We start from the raw sequence: 21,897 nt of genomic DNA on the forward strand, positions 1-21,897 counted from the left end.
GGGGGAGGGGATAAACCCGTTATCATACTTTTCGTGTGGATATTACAATCTTTGCATGTAAAAGTAGCGGGAAAACGATGTCATGAAAAGGGACACCCCCGTACGTGCCTGGTACGTTGGTATATTTAGTACATGTTGATATTTTCTTGTGTGCACATCTATCTGTCGACATTTGATATGATGAACAATCATAATATCGGTGGCGGATTTAGAACCTCCTCCCCTCACTTTTCTTGACCAAAAAACATAACGGCAGAAGTATTCGGTCACCGTCGGAAACCCACGGCCGTTCGCTCTCCGTTCACAGGTAAACGTAGAGCGAACGACCGTGGGTTTCCGACGATGGTATTCGGTTTGACATTTTATATATATATAGAGAGAGAGAACTTTGATATTTCACATGAGTATTCCTTGTGACAAGACCTTTCCATGGGTACTAAACTTTTTGACCTTGGCATTTGACCTACTTTTAAAAGATTTGACATTGGTCATAACTTCTAAATGGTAAATATTACAGCTTTCATAATACACATGAGCATTTCTTGTGACAAGATCTTTTTACTGGTACCAAGATATTTGTCCTTGTGACCTCGGCCATCTTCGGAATCGGGGGTATTTGTGTTTCACAAACACATCTTGTTATACATGAAATACTACTTTGGTACAATTATAAGAACTTTCGAGAGAAAAGAATCCCGCAAAATTAAGAATAGTTCAATACAGGAACGAACTGTGCATGACTATAGTGCATCAGTAAAAACACGTGATTTGATAATCCTGCATGGTAGAAATACATATTTGGATAACTTTTACGTTTTGAGAAACAAGGTTTTGTGAGTTTGATGATGACGCGTAGCGGGCGGACAATCCTGAGGATTGATGATTAGACGCTTTATCTAACTCGTCAGTATTGATGTTCATACCTCGGTATGAATCATTTCACCATGTTTACGAGCACAGCGTAACACATATACCCCAAGGCTTCAAGACTTATCAACAGGTTACATTTTGTACTGACGATAATGGTAGGAAGATATCATGTCGTATTTTTATCCTTTTGGTTTGTGATTCTGTGTGCTAAAATGGTAGACGCATTCGGTTCAGGTGCGCCGCCTATGACGTCAGTTTGTGAGCAACGTCAGCCCCTTCATCAGTCTGATGGGAAAATAATTCAACCACAAATTGATAACCCCCCTGTCTCCATAGCAACGAATGTTAGCATGGCAATAGGAGATGACGTCATCGAAGGTGTGTCATTTCCCCCCTTTTTGTGGTGGTGGTGGGGGATCAAATTCATTTGAGTGCTCTAACATGAACATATATTTTTCATTATCTCTCGTCTTTTTCAGTTATAGTGAACTCCAAGCTGAAAAATATTAAAGGCTTTCTAGTAGAAGCTATGACGGAAACCAAGGGGCTTTTTTCGGGTGGAGAATTTCTGCCATCCAATGAAGCGAAACGGGTCCAATGTTCCAGGAAACAAAGGATGGTGACACATACTTCATCTTCTCCAAAGCGAGACATCACATTGTTTTTCCGAGTGCCAAATATCACTGCCAATTATCGGTTCAGGTAATGACTTTAGAAAATAACGTACGCTGAAAAAGCAGAAGGTTGATATTTCTATAAACATACCGATGGTATTTCTTTGTATCATTTTAGTGCAACAGTACTGCAATCATACCGGGTTTACTGGGTGAATGTAACATCCTCATCAGTTTCAGTGACGCCATCAAGTTAGTATCCAATGATAAATAACTAGTAACTATGTACAGCACACGACCAACTCAAACCATATACATGTACATTGTGTGAGTTTAATTGTTTAATCACTGGAAGATTTAAAAGTGTAGGCATGCTTCCTTGCATATTTTCATAGATTCTACAAAAAGCAGCTCGGATTTATCAAGAAAGTGGCTGAAGAGTGTTGTTCAAACTGCAAAAACCACGAACCGTGGAGCAGAGCAACTAAAGAGCAACATCCGTTCCAGATTTTCTATGGGCTTCGATGGCGTAATGAACAAAGAAAATGTAATGGCCTCTAAAGAAATACTCACCTCTTTACCATATACAATGGCCGAGAGACCGCTTAAGGAGAATCACTCCGAGCAAGATCAGTCACAAAGTATGGAGAGAGCGATTGCGAATTTCCTTCGTGGAAACCTAAATTACACAGACACAGTAGATACCTTCCTTCAATAAAATTTTATTAGATCACTTGTTGTTTCGTGTGTGTTGTTTTTTTCCCCACGGATTTTTGCTATAATGGTAGAAATAAAAGAGAGAGAGAGAGAGAGATTGAGATTGGTTACTTACAGTGCTCCCTTGATATTCCGAAATACTCATTACTGATTGAAATTAAGTCTTAATTGACAATTATCGCGTCTTGTAACACATTGTGTAACCATTCGTGTGTGTTTTTGTAATGACACCCACTTTGTATGAGTTCGGTGTTTTCTTAATATAGCGAAATACTCAGCGTATTGTAACATACATGACCATGTGTATTTTATTCGTGATGACACCCACCGTGTATGCGGTCACAGTGCGCCAAATTGTCCGAAGTTAGTCATATTTGTTTGTGTATTCCCCGTGAGATTTAGATACATCATGTAAGGTTTAGTCTATAGGGTACGCTCAATGAAATCTAACCAATGACCGCTCCTGCTGCAACACGAATTGCCTCTGGGTATCTCCAGACGGAAGTTGTTGCCGATCAAGAATATGTCAGTCAGTATATATCGAGCTGTACCCGTCAATCACTTCTTATACCATGAAATAATTGAGGCCCTACAACACCAGTGCAATGTCCATTCCATATATATTATTGACAGTTACAATGGATAACTTTCCTAAGAAGTGATTGACTGTGTGTTTTCCTCCAATTACAGCTTTAAGTTTTAATTTATTCTCAGAGTATTTTACCAAAGATTTTATTTTTGAATTTTGATCCTTCCGGTACCTCTGTTACGTCAGAATATCGTGGAAGCAATCAAAGCGTTTATTTTCGACTTTTCGTTTGTGTCAAGGGCTGGACCCTTGCTACGTAACTTAAGTGTGTTCTTTTAATGACAAAAGGATTTATACCCTTTTAGACATGTATACATTTTATTTATTGTGTATTTCTGTGACGTTGTGGACTTGCGTGTCTTGTTATCCCACGGGTGCTCCGCTGAACGGATACGGGTGCCATGGACATGTTCGGCATTATAAGGAGGGAAGTTCAACGGAGATTTATCCCCCTCAATACACAACCTCACCGTACAAAATTCTTGTAAATACAACTCATGTCCACAAAGGAGATATTGTTGAAGGTAACAATTTTGTAGAATGTAATTCACCATTTTAAGCAACTGTAAATACTGTTTGTCTATTCCTCCGGCAAGCATTTGTTGAAAGCAATTGTATTTTATAAAATTGAATTGTGGTGTTGTTTAGTAATTTGGATGTGCATTCATATGAAGAATTCTGGGGAAAGTATAGTTCCTTGCCGCAACCCAATAATTGGCCAGTATATTGTCACACTGTACCGAGTCTCATAATAAGTATGAATAACAGTTACTGAAAGAAAGAAAAAGCATAAGGATGATTTGTTAAAACATGATTTTAAAGTTATAGCAATGAAACAAGCCAGCCCGAGGAGATATACATTGATTATACTAATAAACGTAACGTCCTCTTTGTACCACAGAAACGTCATGCCTTAGTCTAGTAAAGGTAAAGTGTTTGCAACAGAAACAAACATGTTGCGATATTACTGTCGGTAAAGTGGCAATCGACAAAACCATTGATTGTTCTTAACTTTAGTAGAGATAATGATTGCTAAGGGAAGTTTATCTGGCTGGTACATTCTCATGGCGATAATGAAAATAATAAAAATTATTTTATAGCGCCCTATATGATACAAATTATTTCCCTGGGCGATGAACAAATGAAATGAATGAACAAATAAAAATGTGTACTGACAATAAATAACAGTGATTAGTCATTCATTAAAATAGTACGAAAATGAGTTGAGATGTAGTTAACAATTACAATTAGAGTAAAAAAAAATTAAAGAATAGATACACTGTAATTTAGATATAGTGGGGGGTGGGTAGTTATACATACTTTTCAAACTTCCTTTTATTGTATTAAAAAGCTTTAAAACAATCTCTACCCAGAGTTATCGTTCCTTACACTTACAAATACCTCTGTTAACGTCTCAAAATAAGCAATGTTATTCCACATATAAATCCACTTTTTTTTTTACGGCTAATAAAACTAAGAACTACTTTATCAAATATTGGGAAAATGTAGGACAAGAAACTATTTGTAGATTTTTTTTCTATTACTATATATTCTTCATGTACCTATTTGGGAGAGGGCCTACATAGGCTATGCCTGTTGCCCAATCCTGTTGAGTTTGTCAATAAAATATGTTTAAATTAAATGTATTCACGTTTCAACCCAAATCAATGCGTCTTGTGTCACAAAAAGACTTGACATCTGCTCAATATTTATTTATTTACGTATATTTTTGTAACTGAAGTCAAACCATACTTTATTTGAGCATAAGTGCCATTTTACAAAAATCTTGTAAAACCCTTGAGACGTTGACAGAGGTGTAAGTGAGATCAAGGAACGAAAACTCTTGGTAGAGATTGGCTTTAAAAGTGACTTGGAATAACAGCTGTTGGTAACCTTTTGGATCCGGGTTAGAATTGGTCCTCATTACCCCCCTCCCCGGGAGATCGGGTTAGAATAGGCCCTTAGTATCGCTTGCTTGTCATAAAGGCCTTTGGATGATACCTCAAAAACTAAGGTCCAGTGTCACAGCAGGTGTAACACGATAAAGATATCTCTCTGCTCAAAGGCGGTAAGCGCCGAGCATAGGCCTAAATTTTGCAGCCCTTCACTGGCGTGACGTTTCCATATGAGTAAACAATTTCCTAGCAGAACGTTAAACAATATAGTATAACAGCCGTTTGGTAAGGATACCAGTAGTAATTCAATATTATTTAGTATTAAATTATAGACAATTGACTTACTGTACACTGCACTTCTATCAGGAGGCCGGGTTCGATTCGAATTCTGGACGCCGCGCCAAACATAAAACGTTCAATACAGTTGGTGACTGTTCCTTCGTCAAGCACCCGGCGTTAATAGAAGTAAAAGTCACAGGTCTTTCAAACTGGATGTCCTGTGTTACGGTTGGTGTTGACACGACAAGGAAAGTTCTACAATAATGTAACTATCACTCCTCAAGTTTCTCTGTTTTCCACTTTTTACAACTAATACCACGAGAAATTCAAGAATTATTAGATTAAATAAATCTATACGAACTTAATTATGTTCTGTTTCCATAAAGGTAAAAATAAGTTTTGGAATAATGGTAGATCTTTTAACATGGGGTATTTAGTCCACTGATTCCACGCACAGGTACTCTGAAGTTGAAATAAGAAATATGCTAGAGTCCTCTTGGACAATATCTCCGTGGTCTTCGGTGATCAGGTCTACCAATAGTCTGTTGGAATTCCCAAAGACACGAATTGTGATCCTTTGTTAGCTGACTTGTTTTTATATTCATATGAAGTAGAATTTATTCAAAGACATCTACGTGAGAAGGAAAAAAAATCTCTTGCTGTGGCCTTCAGTTCGACATTTAGATGTATCGACGTGGTTTTATCTATTAACAATAATAACTTTCATTCATATGTCGATTTGATATATCCCTGTGAGCTAGAAATAAAAGACACCAAAGAATCGTCCACTTCTGCTTCATACTTAGATATTTTATTTAAAGTGGATATTAACGGCAAATTAACGACTCAACTTTATGACAAACGGGATGATTTCAGCTTCTCCATCGTCAACTTCCCATATTTATGTAGCAATATTCCATTATCACCTGGATATGGTGTTTATATCTCTCAACTGATTCGATATGCAAGAGCTTGTTCTGTGTATGATCAGTTGTTAAATCGAGACAGGCAACTGACAAACAAGTTGATGGTGCAAGGGTTTCAACGGTCTCGTTTAAAGATACATTGTAGCATTTCGCAAATTCTATGGTCGTTATAACGATCTAGTTTGTCGATACAACTTATCATTGGGTCAGATGCTGTCTGGTGTATACCGGTTATACCGTTCTTGGCACAGATTTTGACTACGGCAGATAACTCCGTTTACCTGATCAAGATATAGGGCTCACGGCGGGTGTGACCAGTCGACAGAGGATGCTAACTCCTCCAAGGCATCTGATCCCACCTATGGTATATCCAGGGGTCCGTATTTGCCCATCTTAAAGGAGTTATGACATTGGACACTGTTCGTTATCTTCACCTTTCATATTATGTAAAGCACAAAAAGTACCAACGACACGAACAATTAGATTGGAAAATTATCGGGACGATTTGTCCCTTCCTCGGGACAAATGGAAAAGGGTGAAAAAATCAGAAGAAAAATAGCAATTTACAGTGCAAATACACATGTCCTACTTATCAGAGATTTCCGAAAAGGGGGGGTGAGTGGGGGGGGGGGGGGGGGGGGGCACGGGGCACATTTGAACGTCAAGTATTAGCCAAAAACTCAGCCATTTTGGTTGCCATATCTTGAATTTATTATTGTGGCGAAAAAAGGGGGTAGACTCCTTTAAATCTGCCACTGGTTCTATTGCTAGTTTTTTTGTACACCTTTTACTATCTTTAGCTATCATTTTGTTTGTTCTGGGAAAGGTCATCCCGAAAAATTGAAACAATCTAATGGTAATGTTAGTGTTTTATATGTGTGTGTGCATGCGTGTTCTTATTAATTTATCTACCTCTATATGGTTGGGGGCATAGGCTCGCCTCACATATAATACTCTTTCTGATACAAAAATGTCCTATTAATTGTGCTCTGTTATTTCAGTAACACTGTATGGACAGGGAAAGTTCGATTTCTTCAAAGGATTTATTGTGCAGGCTTTTCCTGCCGATGTATTTGGAGACAACCCTAGGCCAGAGGGAACATGGATGCTTCGGGGCAGGTCCTCGAAAACTATGGGGTGCCATCATAATGCCGACACGGTCACCCATACCAATAATCAATTTAAGGCAAATCTGACGATGCTGTGGCGGGCTCCGGTGGAAAATCTAAAGGATTTCCGAATAAGGTAATGGTTGTTAAAACTCCTGACTTTAGATGATTTTTTTTTTGTCCTCTTCGCGTTAAATCAAAAGTGTGTACAATCAGATATTTATATTTTTCAGAGCAACAATTGTTAAAGATGCCAAAACACATTGGGAAGGAATCATGTCCCCCATTATTACAGTAGAAGCTCATAAAGGTATGTAAAATAGTGATTTCGATATCATTTTGTAGTGCTCCATTAACTAAAATACTGACTAATTGACGTCTAATCATTTCAGATATACCAATTCCTAAACCTAACCGTAGACCCAATTTAGTGACATTCATCACACCAGCACCGACCACAAAGCCAGATAAATCACAGGGCAAAGAAAGTGAGAAGAAAGCTCTTCTGGACCAGCTAGCAAAAGAAGTTGGAGCTGATAGTGCATCCGAACTCTTAGAATTGTTAAAAGCAAAAGTCAAAGAAAAAGATGCAGAAGACAGTGGTGTGCCAGTTGTTACCGTTCCCCCGGTAAAGAAAGAGGAGGAAATTAAGAAGATTGCAAAGGATGACCCAGTGAAAGAGCAGAAAGTTGAGAAAATGTTGGAAGACACTAGTTTGTTGGGAAAAGTAAAAAGCATTTTCGGGGGTGGAGGATCTGGGATATTAGGAAAGGTGACGGGGCTCTTGGGTGGGGGGAGTGGAATAAGTGGAATGATGAAATTTGTGCCACTCATGATGGGCATGAAAAATTTGGCTGGAGGAGGAGGAGGTTTAGGTGGAATGTTAGGCAATTTGATGGGAGGAGGAGGAGGAGGAGGAGGTGGACCAATGGGATTACTTGGGGGATTACTTGGAGGGGGAGGAGGAGGAGGAGGGGGTTTAGGTGGTTTGTTAGGAGGAGGAGGAGGATCATCAAATCCTATGGCAGGCTTACTTGGTGGAGGAAGAAGTGATCCACTCTCTGGTCTTCTTGGTGGAGGTGGTGGGGGAAGCAATCCCCTTGCTGGTCTATTAGGTGGAGCAGGTGGTGGTGGTGGTCGTGGAGATCCTCTGAGTGGTCTTTTAGGAGGTCTTGGTGGTGGACCATCTGGAGGTGGAGGGGGATTAGGAGGGTTACTTGGTGGACTTGGAGGAGGAGGTGGTGGCAGTTCTGCTGGAGGTCTTGGTGGGATGCTAGGGGCTTTAGGTGGAGCTGCAGGAGCAGGGGGTGCATTAAGTGGGCTTCTTGGAGGAGGAGGAGGTGGTGGAAACTTAGGCACAGCAACATCCTTAACACAGGGTTCTGGTAGAAACAATGGACTGGCTGCAATGCTTGGTATTGATCCTGCTGCAACACCAAACCAAGCACCCAGACCTGAGTTAGTAGAAGGAACTCAATCAAGAGCTCAGCCCATTGACCCATTGTCATCTATGATAAAAAGTTTGAGTGGTAATGGTGGGCTTTCAGGAATTCTTGGAAACTTAGGGGGTGGAAAAAGTGCTCCCAGTCAACAATTTATGGGAGGACAAATGGGAGGTTTTGGACAAAATAATATGGGACAAATGGGTAGTCCCGCAGGTTTCGGTCAAAATTCATTCATGGGAAATGGCATGGGAGGGCCACAATACAATCCTCAATACCAGGTAATGCAACAGCCTAATTATGCAACAAATCAAATGGGATTCCAACAACCCTCATCTGGATTTGGGCAGAATAATCTTGGACAAAATGGAAATTTCAGACAAGTTAATCCAAATAATGGCATGAATCCAAACCAGTTCAGGGGTTCAGGTCAGAACAATCAACCACAAAACTGGCAAGGACAAAATAATGTTCCTCAGAATCAGAATAACTTCCAACAAAACCCAAACAATTTTCAACAAAATCCCAACATCCAACAGAATGGAAACTTTCGTCAACAACAAAATATGGGTCAAAACCTGAACAACCAGTTTAATCCTAATATTGGTTCTCCTGCCAACAACTTTGGTCAAAATGGAAACAATTTCAATCCAAATCAAAACAATTTTAGACCAACACCAACAAGTGGTCAAAATCAACCACCATCTAGAAATATCAACATGGGACCAAATCCAAGTGTAGGACCCAACACCATCAATCCACAATTCCCACCAAACAATTTACAAGGACCACCTCAGGTCAACCCCAATTCTGTACCCGTAAATCCAAATCCACAGCGACCTGCTCCTCAACCTAACCCAAATCCTCAAGTACAACCACAGCCCTCAGCACCAACACCTGCACCAGATGACCTAAACCTCAACAGCATATTTGGCGGTGGTGGTGACCCTCCTGACCTTAGCAGTATATTGGCTGGAATAGGAGGTGGACCTACAAATAGTGATGGCAGCAGTGGTGGCCCTGCAAATGGAATGCCAGATTTATCTGGGCTTCTTGGAGGGAAAGACATCTCCAAAATAATGGGCGATAAGGGAATCGACATGAACCAGGTGACTGGCATGATGAATAGTCCACAGGGTCAACAAATGATGTCCAAAGTAAAGGACATGATGAATGGTCCCCAAGGTGGTCAACTGATGAATGCTGCTATGGGAATGCTGCAGAATGGGGGTGGTTTAGATGGCATTTTGTCGGGGCTAGGTGGGGGTGGGGGAGGAGGAGGGGGACTAGGAGCTCTAGCAGGGTTATTAGGTAAAAAATAAAATTTAGCTACAAAATGTTATCTCAAAAATATTGTGCCAACACATAAATTTCTGTGCTATTAATTATTGTTTAAATGACACTTCTACTCCTTCCTTCTGTAATTCAAAATTACTTCTACATATAAAAATTACTTCTGTATATTTACTTCTTTATGAGAATGTGAAATAAAAATTGGAAAAAAAAACCTACTAAACTGTGTTTTTTCATTGACAATTACCATTGTAACAAGTGAAAAGTGTTAAACTCCCTCATTTTCAAACTCGTTGGTGTCGAAAAATTTTGTTGCAAAATTGTGATTTACTATTTCAATGACAGAAAAAAAGGTTTATAAAACTTTTGTCATTAATATTTGAGTTAGGAAACCTATCCAGGAGCTCAGAATGAAGCAAAATTACATTACTGTCTTTCCGTACAAAAAATTATTTCTATGTACATGTGCAATATATATTCAATAGAAATCTTTATTTTGATAAAATCTTGAATTTATTTTTAATTTTATCAATGACTATGGTGAAAATTAAATACAAAACTATCATAGTACTAAGCACATTTTTACAACAAAATAAAATTTTCAGATTTAGAGTTACGATTACTTTAAAACACGATTCATTGTCACTAGTCTGTACTAGCACAGTGAAAGACACGTGTATAATGACTACAGATCTGGAAACATTTGAGAGGCCTTCATTTTGCCTAAATTCACGAGAGGACATGTACTGGTCATGACAATATTTTATGCTGTTTATAAGAACAAAACCCATTGATTGGTTTAAAAAAAAAGGGTTCTTGTTTATAAATCAATCATACTTAAGTCCCATGAAAATGTTCAGACCTTATCTCTGGCACATTTCTGCACTATAGACTTTTATCATTCAGATACATGGAAATGTTGCACTTTCTGCTAGTTTAAATTGTATTAGAATGAAACTTGACTGTGATGCACAGAAACAATTGTGCATAACACTTTGGTTTGGACAAAATCGTTTTTATCATGATTTTCTGCAATATAACATGAATTCTGGTAGTTACTTTGATATACAGGGGCATTTCTGAGAGCAGTGGTTGCTACTTTTAAATCAGAATAACAGGAAAATTTACTGAAATGTTTACAAGAGGCCTGGGAAGTATAAAGATTGTGATTGGATTAGGGGTATATTTTTGCATTAAAAATTGGCACTAGTCTGCACTTGGCACAACACACATATTCTGGATCAAATAATAATTTAGAGTAACAATTATATTGTATGATTAATTCCCATCAAAGTGCACATCCATTTATTTCCAATGGGATCAATTGTTTTAAAAAATTAATAAAACATTCTACACTACACATGAAAAGTATTTAAAGGGTGTAGGTTTTTTATTTGACAGCAATACTTGTACTTTATCAAAATATTTACTAATTGTAAAGACATTAAAAAGCCTAAATATAGGTAATGTTAGTATTTGTCAGAGAAAACAAGAGTGGTGGTTAAATGAGGAGCAATTCTTAAAGAAGAAAACTGGAATAGTAGTGTCCAGAGTAATCTGCCTTTGGATAATGTACAATGAGATGAAATGCACGTGCACTAATACAAGTGAATTAATACATCTACTCCTCCAGTCATCATTTTTTGGGTTTGGTAAAAGGTGGGAAATTAATGTAGTGTAGCCTAGGCTAAGAATACTATCATTCACCTCTTTATTGCAATTCACCTTTGAATTAGAACGCTTTACTCGATATAGTATTGCGTTGTGTGACGACGCAATTGAATGAGACGATTGAACAATTTGAATGACATGTTTGATGTAATACAACAAGAGTTTTCATAGGCCGATTACAGCCCGCCCACTTTCTCGAGCGGATTCAGTGTAGCTGGAGAACTGTAGCTCTCTAAAAAGATCCACCTCTTATAAAAACCTTCCGTTTACGGGTCACAAAAAGCTGCAGACGGTTGAGGCCTGATATCGGTGTATTCTTGTGTTGCTGTCTCATAAACCCAATATAAAAAAATCTTAACATATTTTCCTACTATATACTTGTGTCCAAACATACCTTTAAATATTCATTAAAGCCACACACGACCCGAAAACTCACAGCTTCAAATGATTTCGTTTGTTGACGTAGCCATGTTAGGTAGCCGGTCAATTCGAACTCTTGCTATTGGTATCTATTCATAAAATTGGTTGTAAGTTATGTATTCGCTCTTCATTTATTATCAACACTAACAATTAATAGAAATTAAAACATTTTTTGTACCAGTTTTTGTAAAGATAGAATAAGCTCTTGATTAACGAAAATGCTACATAAGCTCATTAGATGGAGACCGGCCGGCGCGGCCGCCCTTGACTAATGAAAGCCGCATCGCCGTGAGTTTAGTTATTTGAATAATTATCATTTAATAGGACTGGGGTACGTGGTATATTATTTAAACTATTTAGCTAAAATATTTGTGGGCTATTAGTACACATCTAGACGTTACTGTACCAGTATGGAAATGAACCGGGATTAGAATTGACTGGCTACCTAACATGGCTACGTCTACGAATGAAATCATCAAAAGCTGTGATCAAGTTTTTGGGTCGTATGGGGCTTTAATAAATATTTGAAGGTATGTTTAGACACAAGTATAGTAGGAAAATATGTAAGGAATTTTTTTTTATATTAAATTTATGAGACCACAACACAAGAATACAACTTTTTCTCTTTCTTCCTTTGAAGTTTTTTTTTCCATCTAGCATCTGGCCGACATGTTTTCAAATGCTGACTACTCCCGTATAAGGGAATTTGGGCGGACTTATACATATGGACCAATGAAAGTTTCTGTTGCATTTCGCAATTGTATTACAAACAGATTCAATTGTGTCGTCACACAACGCAATACTATATCGGCCAAAGCGTTCTAATTCAAAGGTGAATTGCGATAACTCTAAAGAATACATTATTCCAGTTTAAAAAATTAATTCTGATTTCTATATAGAGGTTCCTGGAATACTTAAAAAAAAAATACTTTTTTTGTAAAACTGTTTTATATTGTCCTCTTCAATCTGTGATATTGATAATCTTGTTGACGATGTTTTCAGAATTAGACAATACAGTTTTCAATATTTATCATTTATTAGTTTTTAAACTGAAACAACAACAGTAAAGAAGTTGTATGTCAGCTGTTTGGAGAAATACTCTTGGAATATGAGCTAATTTGATGTTTCCTTTTTGCTTTCTGTAAACTGATGTTCACCGTTAGTTTTTCATAATGGGGCCAGCAATTTCACCGCCAACTGGCCCTGAGTCACCTCCTGCACATTGTACCACGCAGGTTTTCCACATTTCCTCATTGAATTTCTGTATCCTCGAGCTGGGATTTATCAATGGAGATGCTGATAATGTGGTGACCTGGAATCATCGCTAATCCCAGTATACGGGGCTCCTCCTTTTCTTTACTCTCTAAAATAGAAACTTTCTATTTTGTAATTTTTGCTTTGAATGCACATCCATTAGAAATCTTTCATCTCCATAGGATTTTTTTAAGAACAAGGTACGATTGCGTACATAAAAAGGCCCAAAAAATTTCTCTGTTTAAAATGTATCTTGAATAAATCTGTGTTTTTAAAAGTAGGTTAAATATATGCCAAGTATACTTCACAACTTAAACAAAAGGTACTGTGAGCAATGCTCACTAAGAATACCCCCTGCTTACCCCACTCTCCCAAAGGGTGTTGGTAATAGGTAAAACTTCAGTATTATGATCCAAAAGGTATCTAGGAACACTGCATCTCCATGCGATGAAAAAAGCCATTAAAGAATTTAAATGGAAACCATATTGCTACTTCGATGTCCAGTGCGTGTGACCTTTGACCTTTTGACCCCAAAATCGATAGGGAACATCTTCATCCCATGGGTAGTCCATATGTATGATATGGTGACTGTAGGTGGAAAGGATAATGCTTTAGAGCCCGGAAACCATATTGCTACTTCAATGTCCAGTGCGCTTGACCTTTGACCTTTTGACCCCAAAATCAATAGGGAACATCTTCATCCCATGGGTAGTCCATATATATGATATGGTGACGGTAGGTGGAAAGGATAATGCTTTAGAGCCCGGAAACCATTGCGTCTACAGACAGACGGACAACCCGATTCCAGTATACCCCCCACCCCCCCCACCCCCACAACTTGTTGCGGGGGGTATAATTAAAGTTGCTTATTTGATACCATTATTATGTCATAAATAGGACCCCCCCCCCTGCTTTTTTTCTTTCAAAAAAAGCTTGATAACTGTTAATTTCATCCAGATTATTGTTTAGGAAAAGGTGAGCCCATTTGTCAAGCAAAATGAAAAATGAAATTAATATATATTGTGTATTAATAGAAGATGAAAAATGTATTTGAATATGAACTTGACCGACACATGGGCTGTATGTATTCTGAAAGGAATACCCCTTGAATTTATGAATTTACGAAGCAATTTTGGACAATCTGATTAAAATCAGATCCTATGATCCACTCACTAGTGTAGCAATCTAAGTGAGCGGATCATAGGATCTGATTTTAATCAGATTGCAATATTGGATCAAATAAAATGTAGTTTGGATTTGCCTACACATTCCTTATTTGAATGCTAGATTTTGGGACTCCAACTGAAATCATCTATTTTTGGGTCAGATGACTGTAGAAACTGTACCTGCTTCTTTCACTTTATTTCACTGCTTGATGATATGTGCATGTATTTTGTCTAGCACTAAACCTATTCTGTTTCGATGTATTTTATTTCTCTGACAATAAAAGCACTGACTTTTCGACCTGACATCAAAACTTATATACATGTATTACAAAATATAAATACATGTAAGAGGAATAAATGCCAAGGTTGTTTGTATTATGAGAGAAATAAAAATATTGAAAGCATGTGGTGATATCTAGATAATTGGCATAGCCGATTATGCAAATTACTCTATGCTTCCATTGTTTATATACCCCCATAAAACATACAACTTTGATACAGATTCCTTCTGTATCTGAAAATTGAAGGGAAAAAAAAGGGGGGGGGGTGTCTTCTGCCTAATCCAAGTATTATGTATACATGTAGAATTTATGATAAACTTAACTTATTACATGCCATAGAAAGTCCTGGTAAATGGACAAAGTAATTACTACAGGACACCCACTACATGCATGTGGTGGGATCCTGTGAAACTTTACACACAACCTGAAAGTTTGGTCAAACTGAAGAATGCTATTAATTCACAAAACAATTTTCAACAAAATCCAGCCAAAATGGGATTACCAGCACATAATTCTGATTATTTACATGCATTGTTTGTGTACAGGTACCTAATTCTGATTATTTACATGCATTGTTTGTGTACAGGTACCTAATTCTGATTATTTACATGTATTATTTGTGTACAGGTACCTAATTCTGATTATTTACATGCATTGTTTGTGTACAGGTACCTAATTCTGATTATTTACATGCATTGTTTGTGTACATGTACCTAATTCTGATTATTTACATGCATTGTTTGTGTACAGGTACCTAATTCTGATTATTTACATGCATTGTTTGTGTACAGGTACCTAATTCTGATTATTTACATGCATTGTTTGTGTACAGGTACCTAATTCTGATTATTTACATGCATTGTTTGTGTACAGGTACCTAATTCTGATTATTTACATGCATTGTTTGTGTACAGGTACCTAGTTCTGATTATTTACATGCATTGTTTATGTACAGGTACCTAGTTCTGATTATTTACATGCATTATTTGTGTATATGTACCTGGAGGCCTGAGATATTCTTCACAAGAACCCAGAATAACATTCCTCTCCCTGTCTGTACAAAGGAATATACCTAAAATTGAAGAGTTAAAATGGGATTATTTCCCTGAAAAATACAGTTTTTATGATGTACAATGAATTGAATAGTAAAACTTGTCATATTTATAACTCAACCTACCAATTAGAGTTCTTCCATCTGTCATTCTGACCTTCATACTTTTGTTGAGCCAACTTGACAATTTCTTCTTTCCTTCACCTGCATCTTTATCACTATCTTGTTTTTCCTATTATATGAAAAAACTATTATCAGTATACACTAATTAAGGTAGCTCATCGTATCAAAATTTTATTGAATGGCTTGTTAAAACACTTCTAATGAAGTATGATTTCACCATCGAAAGAGTGATACAAGCTCTCATTTATTTTACATGAATTTTTTCCAGTAATAAGAGATTCTAGAGTCCAAATTTTGTTGTAATTTGATGCATGATATGATTACAAATATCTAATAAAACATGCCTAAACGACTCAGATAGATATCCTAATCTTTTTAAAATAAAAATATATTCATGAAAATTGAAAACGTTATCTGCCCATATTTTTTAAATCTATGAATAAAATCTTTAAAAAAAAAACAAAAAAAAAAACACATGTCAATTACAAAAACATATACATGTATTGAAACACCTTTTTTATCATTCCAGAAAAAATCACAAAAACATAAAATAGAATAATTGAGAGCTGAGTATTACTTTTTTGATGGTAAAATCATGCTTCATACAAGGTGCTTAAACAAGACTTGCTTTGTGTAGCCATATGTCCCCCATTGCCACAAAAAAGTTAGTGCAAAAGTCCCATAACTCCTGTAACATTTGTAGAATCAAAATTGCAGTGTAATATGATCTAATACATATTGTGACTAACAATCCTACAAAATTTGAACAAAATCTTTTGAGCGGTTTCTGAGGAGTTGTGTCCACAAAGTGTTCCTATAGTGTGGCATGTACAAATTAAACAGAGTCCCACAACTCCTGTAAAACTTGTAGAATCAAAATGGTGGTACAATATGATCCAACTACATATGAAGACTAACAATCCTACAAAATTTGAACAAAATCCGTAGAGCGGTTTTGGAGGAGTAGCATCCACAAAGTCAAATGGGACGCATAGATAATGGTATTTCTATGTCCTCTTTCACGTTGTGGCGGGGAACAAAAAAGAAAGAAAAAGACTTTTGAACTACAGGCATTTGTTTCAATTGGTTGAGCACGAGCAAACAAACAGCACATGATTTTTCTTACTGATTGAGTCAAGAGAGTGCAAAGAAAGATATATCTATAGGTGGTCTCATATGAAGTGGGAATTCATTTTTCAGATAAAGACAGTCATGAGCCCATGATGAGAACTTTCTCTGTCAGTCTATCATGTCAATACAGTACAAAATAACTTGTGATCAATAAAGTCATAATACCAAACATCAAAACTATCATCATGTCTGTGATATATAAGGACATGGATTCTTGGAACCAAAGAAAAATGTTGATTATGGTCAGAGGATTTCCAGCATATCCTGAACCAATAAGTCAGATCCATACCATCCTATGTACTCGTATGTCGAGCAACTTGACAAGGTATTACTATCATCAATGAAAGAATTCTATATACTGTACAGAAGGGATGCAGATAATCACTTGCCCACTCAAAAATGCAAGTATTTTATTTGTGATCAACCAAAATGAAATTATGAAAATCCTCATGTCCGCATGACGAGTAAAAGTCTACCGGAACTTTACTGGAATCTGGTTTGACTCGACTTATAAATGCACTTTTGTTTTCACTGTTTCATTATCGATAAAACACTTTATAAATCTTGAAGCAAGTCAACGTTATACGGTCACTGGAAACCCATTGTCACAAACCACAGATATGGCACGCCAAATTCACAAAAATGAGCTAAACATAGTTTCACAGTTGATAAACAAGGTTTATCGAGTGTAAATTATAGTTTACGGACCGTAAACTATAGTTAACGATGTTAATCTATATTTCACATCTGTAAACCATAGTTAACAGATAATCTATGTTTCACAAGCGTAAACTATAATTAACAATGAAAACAATCATTAGCGATTGCAAAACATAGTTTATCTGATAAATACGGTTTCACGATTGTAAACTACGGTTTACAAGTCATAGTTTATCTGATAAATATTTATAATATAGTATCACAATTTGTGAAACTAGGATTAACAATTGTGAACTATAGTTAACGAATGTAAATTATAGTTTACAAATGTGATTCTGTATTTATCAGCAAAATCTATTGACATTTGTTAACGTTTATTTAAAGACAGATAAACTTGGATTAGCATTTGTAAACTATAGTTTACAACCGTTAAATATAGTTTTATGGATGAAAACTATAGTTAACGAATCGTTAACTATAGTTTACAGTTCGTAAACCATAGTTTACAGTCGATAAACCTAGTTTATCAACTGTGAAACTATGTTTAGCTCATTTTCGTGAATTTAGCGTGCCATACACAGATTATTGTTAAATTTCAAAAATGTTTGTGGAATAGAATGAAACAATAACCCGTGGTTTGCGATGATGCTGGAAAGCATACAAGTGGAAGTTCAATGGTGTCTAACCCTACTGAAAAACACAGAGATTATTTCTCCAACTATTAAAGAAACAAAATTACGCAGAGAATATTCAATATGGTAGATGAAAGTGCTGAAAAAGATAATGAAAGTACACAGATCGAAAGTGTAGAGTGTAGGAGTGAGACTGATAGTGAGGGACAGTGTATGAGAGCTTGAATGACAGAATAATTCAGAGAATTGAAATAAAACAACATGTTATTGTTCTATTTTTTTTATTCTAGTTCTATTTTTTGCATGTTATATGCAACTTTTGGCCCCAAAATATTTGCGTGGGCAAATGTTACTAAAGTTGAGGGCCCACATGGACCATAAAGTTTTGAAACCCTGCACAGCTGATGATCTGAACTATAAACACATGCGAAGGTTGTTACCAAGTTTGTCAACTTTATGAAAGGACGTCTTTAATATAATCTTGGTAGCTTCAAACATGAATGAATGCCGTCAAAGTATGATATTGATGTACAAGAAAGATCAGCTATGTTTGAAATATGGATCTACTGTGTGAATATAGGCTTTAAAATAAGCAATTTTAAACAGTTGAATGTCGATTCTTACCACCACTTCGCCTGCCATTGTGGTTAGTTCCAGTACGAGAACCAGTTTAATAGATGATTTTTTTTTTCAAAAAAGAAAAATTAGTAAAACTTTTTTACAAAATTCTTTTAGCATTTTGTATGTTAAACTATACTAAAATCATAAATTGAAAAATACCTAAATATTCTAATATTGTAAAGTTACAAAAATATTGTTAATTTATTCCTTGAATTCTTTTTCGTTTTGTTTATTGTCCTATTCTTATAGATTGTTTATTTCGTTGTCAAGTTGATATTGACGACTTCAGAATATTGGGCAAAATGGGAAGACCGAAGTACTTCACGCCAAACGAAGTATCAGTTCATAACACAGCCGATGATTTATGGGTTTCATTTTTGGGAAAAGTCTACAATTTAACACCTCTATGTGAAAAATACAAAGGTAAAGCGGTAAACTCATGTAGGCCTACGTATCATAAAATTCAGTTACTTTTTAAGAGAATTTAATCATAATTTTTTTCCGTAAGATTTGTGTCTTAAAACTTTGGCAAAGAGCAGACTATACAAGTATCATCCCATCATCCTAACTACAACAATTTTATTAGAAAGGAGAGTGCTTCTGGTTTGATACCCATGTGATCAAATGTATATGAATTTGTAAACGTGTAATTTTTATCTCATTCACATATATGTCAGATTAAAATCAAACTGGTGCAATTATGAATTCTTTATTACTAGGTGATGTTTTATTGAAGCCAATCATACAGTCAGCAGGAAAAGATATATCACACTGGTTCAATCCCAAGACGAAAGAGGTAATTAGCTAGAATTATAAGTGTATTTTTATAATAAATATATGTTTTAGTGAGATTCACATTATAGTGTCTTTAGTGATCGTGATAGAGCAACAGCTTGAAAATCTTTATCAATCCATTAATCCATTATGATCATACTTCAAAATGAAGAAGCACTAAATCATGATAATTAATGCCAGTAGTGCATGAATATGTTTCTTGATATCATTTACCGGACTGAGGTTAGAATCATAAAACATAGTATACTCAGTACGTCACTTTTAAAAACCATATTACAAATGTGCTCACAGTATCATATAAATCCATTGAATTCCAGATTCGCACTCATGTAGACCCACAGACAGGCTGTGTCATTCCATATTGTCCAAATGGGAGGTTCATCCACATTGCTCCCCCTTTTCCAGATTCAGACTGGGCTAATGATTTTGGACGCCCTTGGTGGAGAGATGAAGGATACCTTGTGGGAATTTTGTCCAAGAAAACCCGAAATATTAAAATAATCAACACTTTGACATCACAGGAGCAAGTTATTGAGGTAAATGTCTTATTCTTCATGAACGAAGTAGTAGAACAGAGCTAAGAAATGAGAACACTATGCCTTCTTTTTAAATCAGCAAAAATTCGTTATGTATTTTGAACAGCATTCTCTGTTTAAAAATTCATCAAATTAAAACCAACATTAGTTGGTGAATTGACTGGAAATAGTTATGTAATCAGCACGAATCATATGGTATTGAATTATAGTTTTACCACAGCTGATATAAATGTTTCTTTTTATTTAAAGGTGTGTTCAGAAGAAATAATGACAGAGATTTTGGCCCGTTACCTTCGTTACAATGCGCATGCTGCCAGCTACACATGGAAATATGATGGCAGAAACTTGGATATGGACAAGACATTAGAAGAAAATGGCATACCAGATGAGGACGAAGAGTTCTATAAACTAAGCATGAACGATGACACTTTTCTCCAAGCAATCCATTTGTACTTCAATGATGACTTAACAGAGGCATAAACATGCCATATGTTTATTGTTTTTGTATATATATGTGTAAATAGACTCTTATTGTAAAATATTATTTTTTAAAAACCAATGTAAAACTTGGAATTTTACTTCAAGGGAGCATACATGAAGTACATGAGTGTACACGAGAGGTGAAGATAATGAGCAGTAATCGATCTCATAACTCTTATAAGGAATATGAAATAGAGAGTTGAGCAAACACGGATCCCTGGATATACCAGAGGTGGGATCAGGTGTCTAGGAGGAGTAAGCATCCCCTGTCAACTAGTCACACCCATATGGTCATTACAGTCTCCTGGAATGCCAAAAAAAAGTGTAGCATGAGACATCACACCCCTACACCCCTAGCTTCCTAATCATAGCATATAGCATTATGATTTCAGTAGTCATCTCTTATGTCTTAGTGAATTAAACAAATTAAAAAGGTACAATATTGTCCATTGTTCTGGTCTCTATAGGAGTTTTTATAGGCAATATGGTAAGATGTAATGAAGGAATCAACCTTTATAGGAAAGATGGTATTAGGCATGATGTCCTGGGGTCTACCTTTACAGAAAAGACGGTAATATATGAAATGGGATCTATACCTTGATACAAAATATGGTAATAAGTACCGCATAAGTGGGATTTTTAGTGAGTTTTCTATAAACATTGGTATCATAATATATATATATATATATATATATATATATAGTGAAAGCTAATTTTAGAGAATTTATAATTCCAGAAAAGGTATATATATTACCTCCGATATGAAATAAATTGTTAGTGGTATTCTATTTTAGTGATCTCATCACTCGCGCTATAATAATGCTGAAATGAAATCCTTGCTAAAAATTCTGCTTCTACGGGTATAATGAAGGAGTCTACATTTACAGGAAAAATGATAACATGTGAAGAAGGTGTCTACCTTTATAATGAAGCAAAGATGGGAAAAACCTCAGAATTATTCTGTCTTTACAGGGGGAAAATGGCAATAGATATGATGGTTATAAATATGATGGGGTCTATCTTTACAGGAAATTTGGTAATAGCTAGACACTTTGAAATAGTTTATACCTTTACAGGAAAAATGGTTTTAGATATGATGAAGGACTCGACCTTTATGATGAAGGAAAGATAGTAATGAATTGATGAAGTAATGGAAAAGATTGTGATACTTAATATGAAGGAAAGACAGTTATGAATATGGTGGAGTCTACCTGAAAGGAAATATGGTAATAGATATATTGAAGGAGTCTACTATTGTAAAAAAAAAAATTATTCGTTGGTTGTAAATGTATATTGTTCAACGTCTCACTTGAGAATTTTTCACTCGTATGGAGCCATCACC

The 21,897-nt window shown here is 36.1% G+C and overlaps 4 protein-coding genes across 4 annotated transcripts; 3 read left to right on the plus strand and 1 right to left on the minus strand.

Annotated features, from left to right (window-relative positions):
* The first annotated feature begins 287 nt into the window (after positions 1-287).
* On the plus strand, positions 288-2,217 carry LOC125677833 (putative defense protein Hdd11-like). The gene is made up of 4 exons (XM_048915952.2): positions 288-1,248; positions 1,350-1,572; positions 1,663-1,736; positions 1,880-2,217. The coding sequence occupies exons 1-4, from the start codon at positions 1,023-1,025 to the stop codon at positions 2,200-2,202; spliced, it is 846 nt and encodes a 281-aa protein (XP_048771909.2). The 5' UTR covers positions 288-1,022; the 3' UTR covers positions 2,203-2,217.
* A 551-nt stretch (positions 2,218-2,768) lies between these two features.
* Positions 2,769-9,957, plus strand: LOC125677710 (AT-rich interactive domain-containing protein 1B-like). Its single transcript, XM_048915863.2, has 4 exons — positions 2,769-3,314; positions 6,892-7,135; positions 7,233-7,309; positions 7,392-9,957. The coding sequence occupies exons 1-4, from the start codon at positions 3,098-3,100 to the stop codon at positions 9,761-9,763; spliced, it is 2,910 nt and encodes a 969-aa protein (XP_048771820.2). The 5' UTR covers positions 2,769-3,097; the 3' UTR covers positions 9,764-9,957.
* A 2,885-nt stretch (positions 9,958-12,842) lies between these two features.
* LOC125677838 (N-alpha-acetyltransferase 38, NatC auxiliary subunit-like) lies at positions 12,843-18,794 on the minus strand. Its single transcript, XM_048915964.2, has 4 exons — positions 18,748-18,794; positions 15,704-15,809; positions 15,527-15,598; positions 12,843-13,188 (listed from the first exon to the last, which is right to left on the minus strand). Exons 1-4 carry the CDS (start codon positions 18,763-18,765, stop codon positions 13,076-13,078), a joined length of 309 nt encoding a protein of 102 aa, XP_048771921.1. The 5' UTR covers positions 18,766-18,794; the 3' UTR covers positions 12,843-13,075.
* Positions 18,795-18,989: 195 nt separating this feature from the next.
* On the plus strand, positions 18,990-20,634 carry LOC125664822 (cytochrome b5 domain-containing protein 1-like). Its single transcript, XM_048897626.2, has 4 exons — positions 18,990-19,167; positions 19,464-19,540; positions 19,857-20,075; positions 20,325-20,634. Exons 1-4 carry the CDS (start codon positions 19,047-19,049, stop codon positions 20,553-20,555), a joined length of 648 nt encoding a protein of 215 aa, XP_048753583.1. The 5' UTR covers positions 18,990-19,046; the 3' UTR covers positions 20,556-20,634.
* Positions 20,635-21,897: the final 1,263 nt, after the last annotated feature.

The sequence above is a fragment of the Ostrea edulis genome, chromosome 1 (genome assembly GCF_947568905.1).
Source record: "Ostrea edulis chromosome 1, xbOstEdul1.1, whole genome shotgun sequence".
NCBI classification, from domain to species: Eukaryota; Metazoa; Mollusca; class Bivalvia; order Ostreida; family Ostreidae; genus Ostrea; species Ostrea edulis.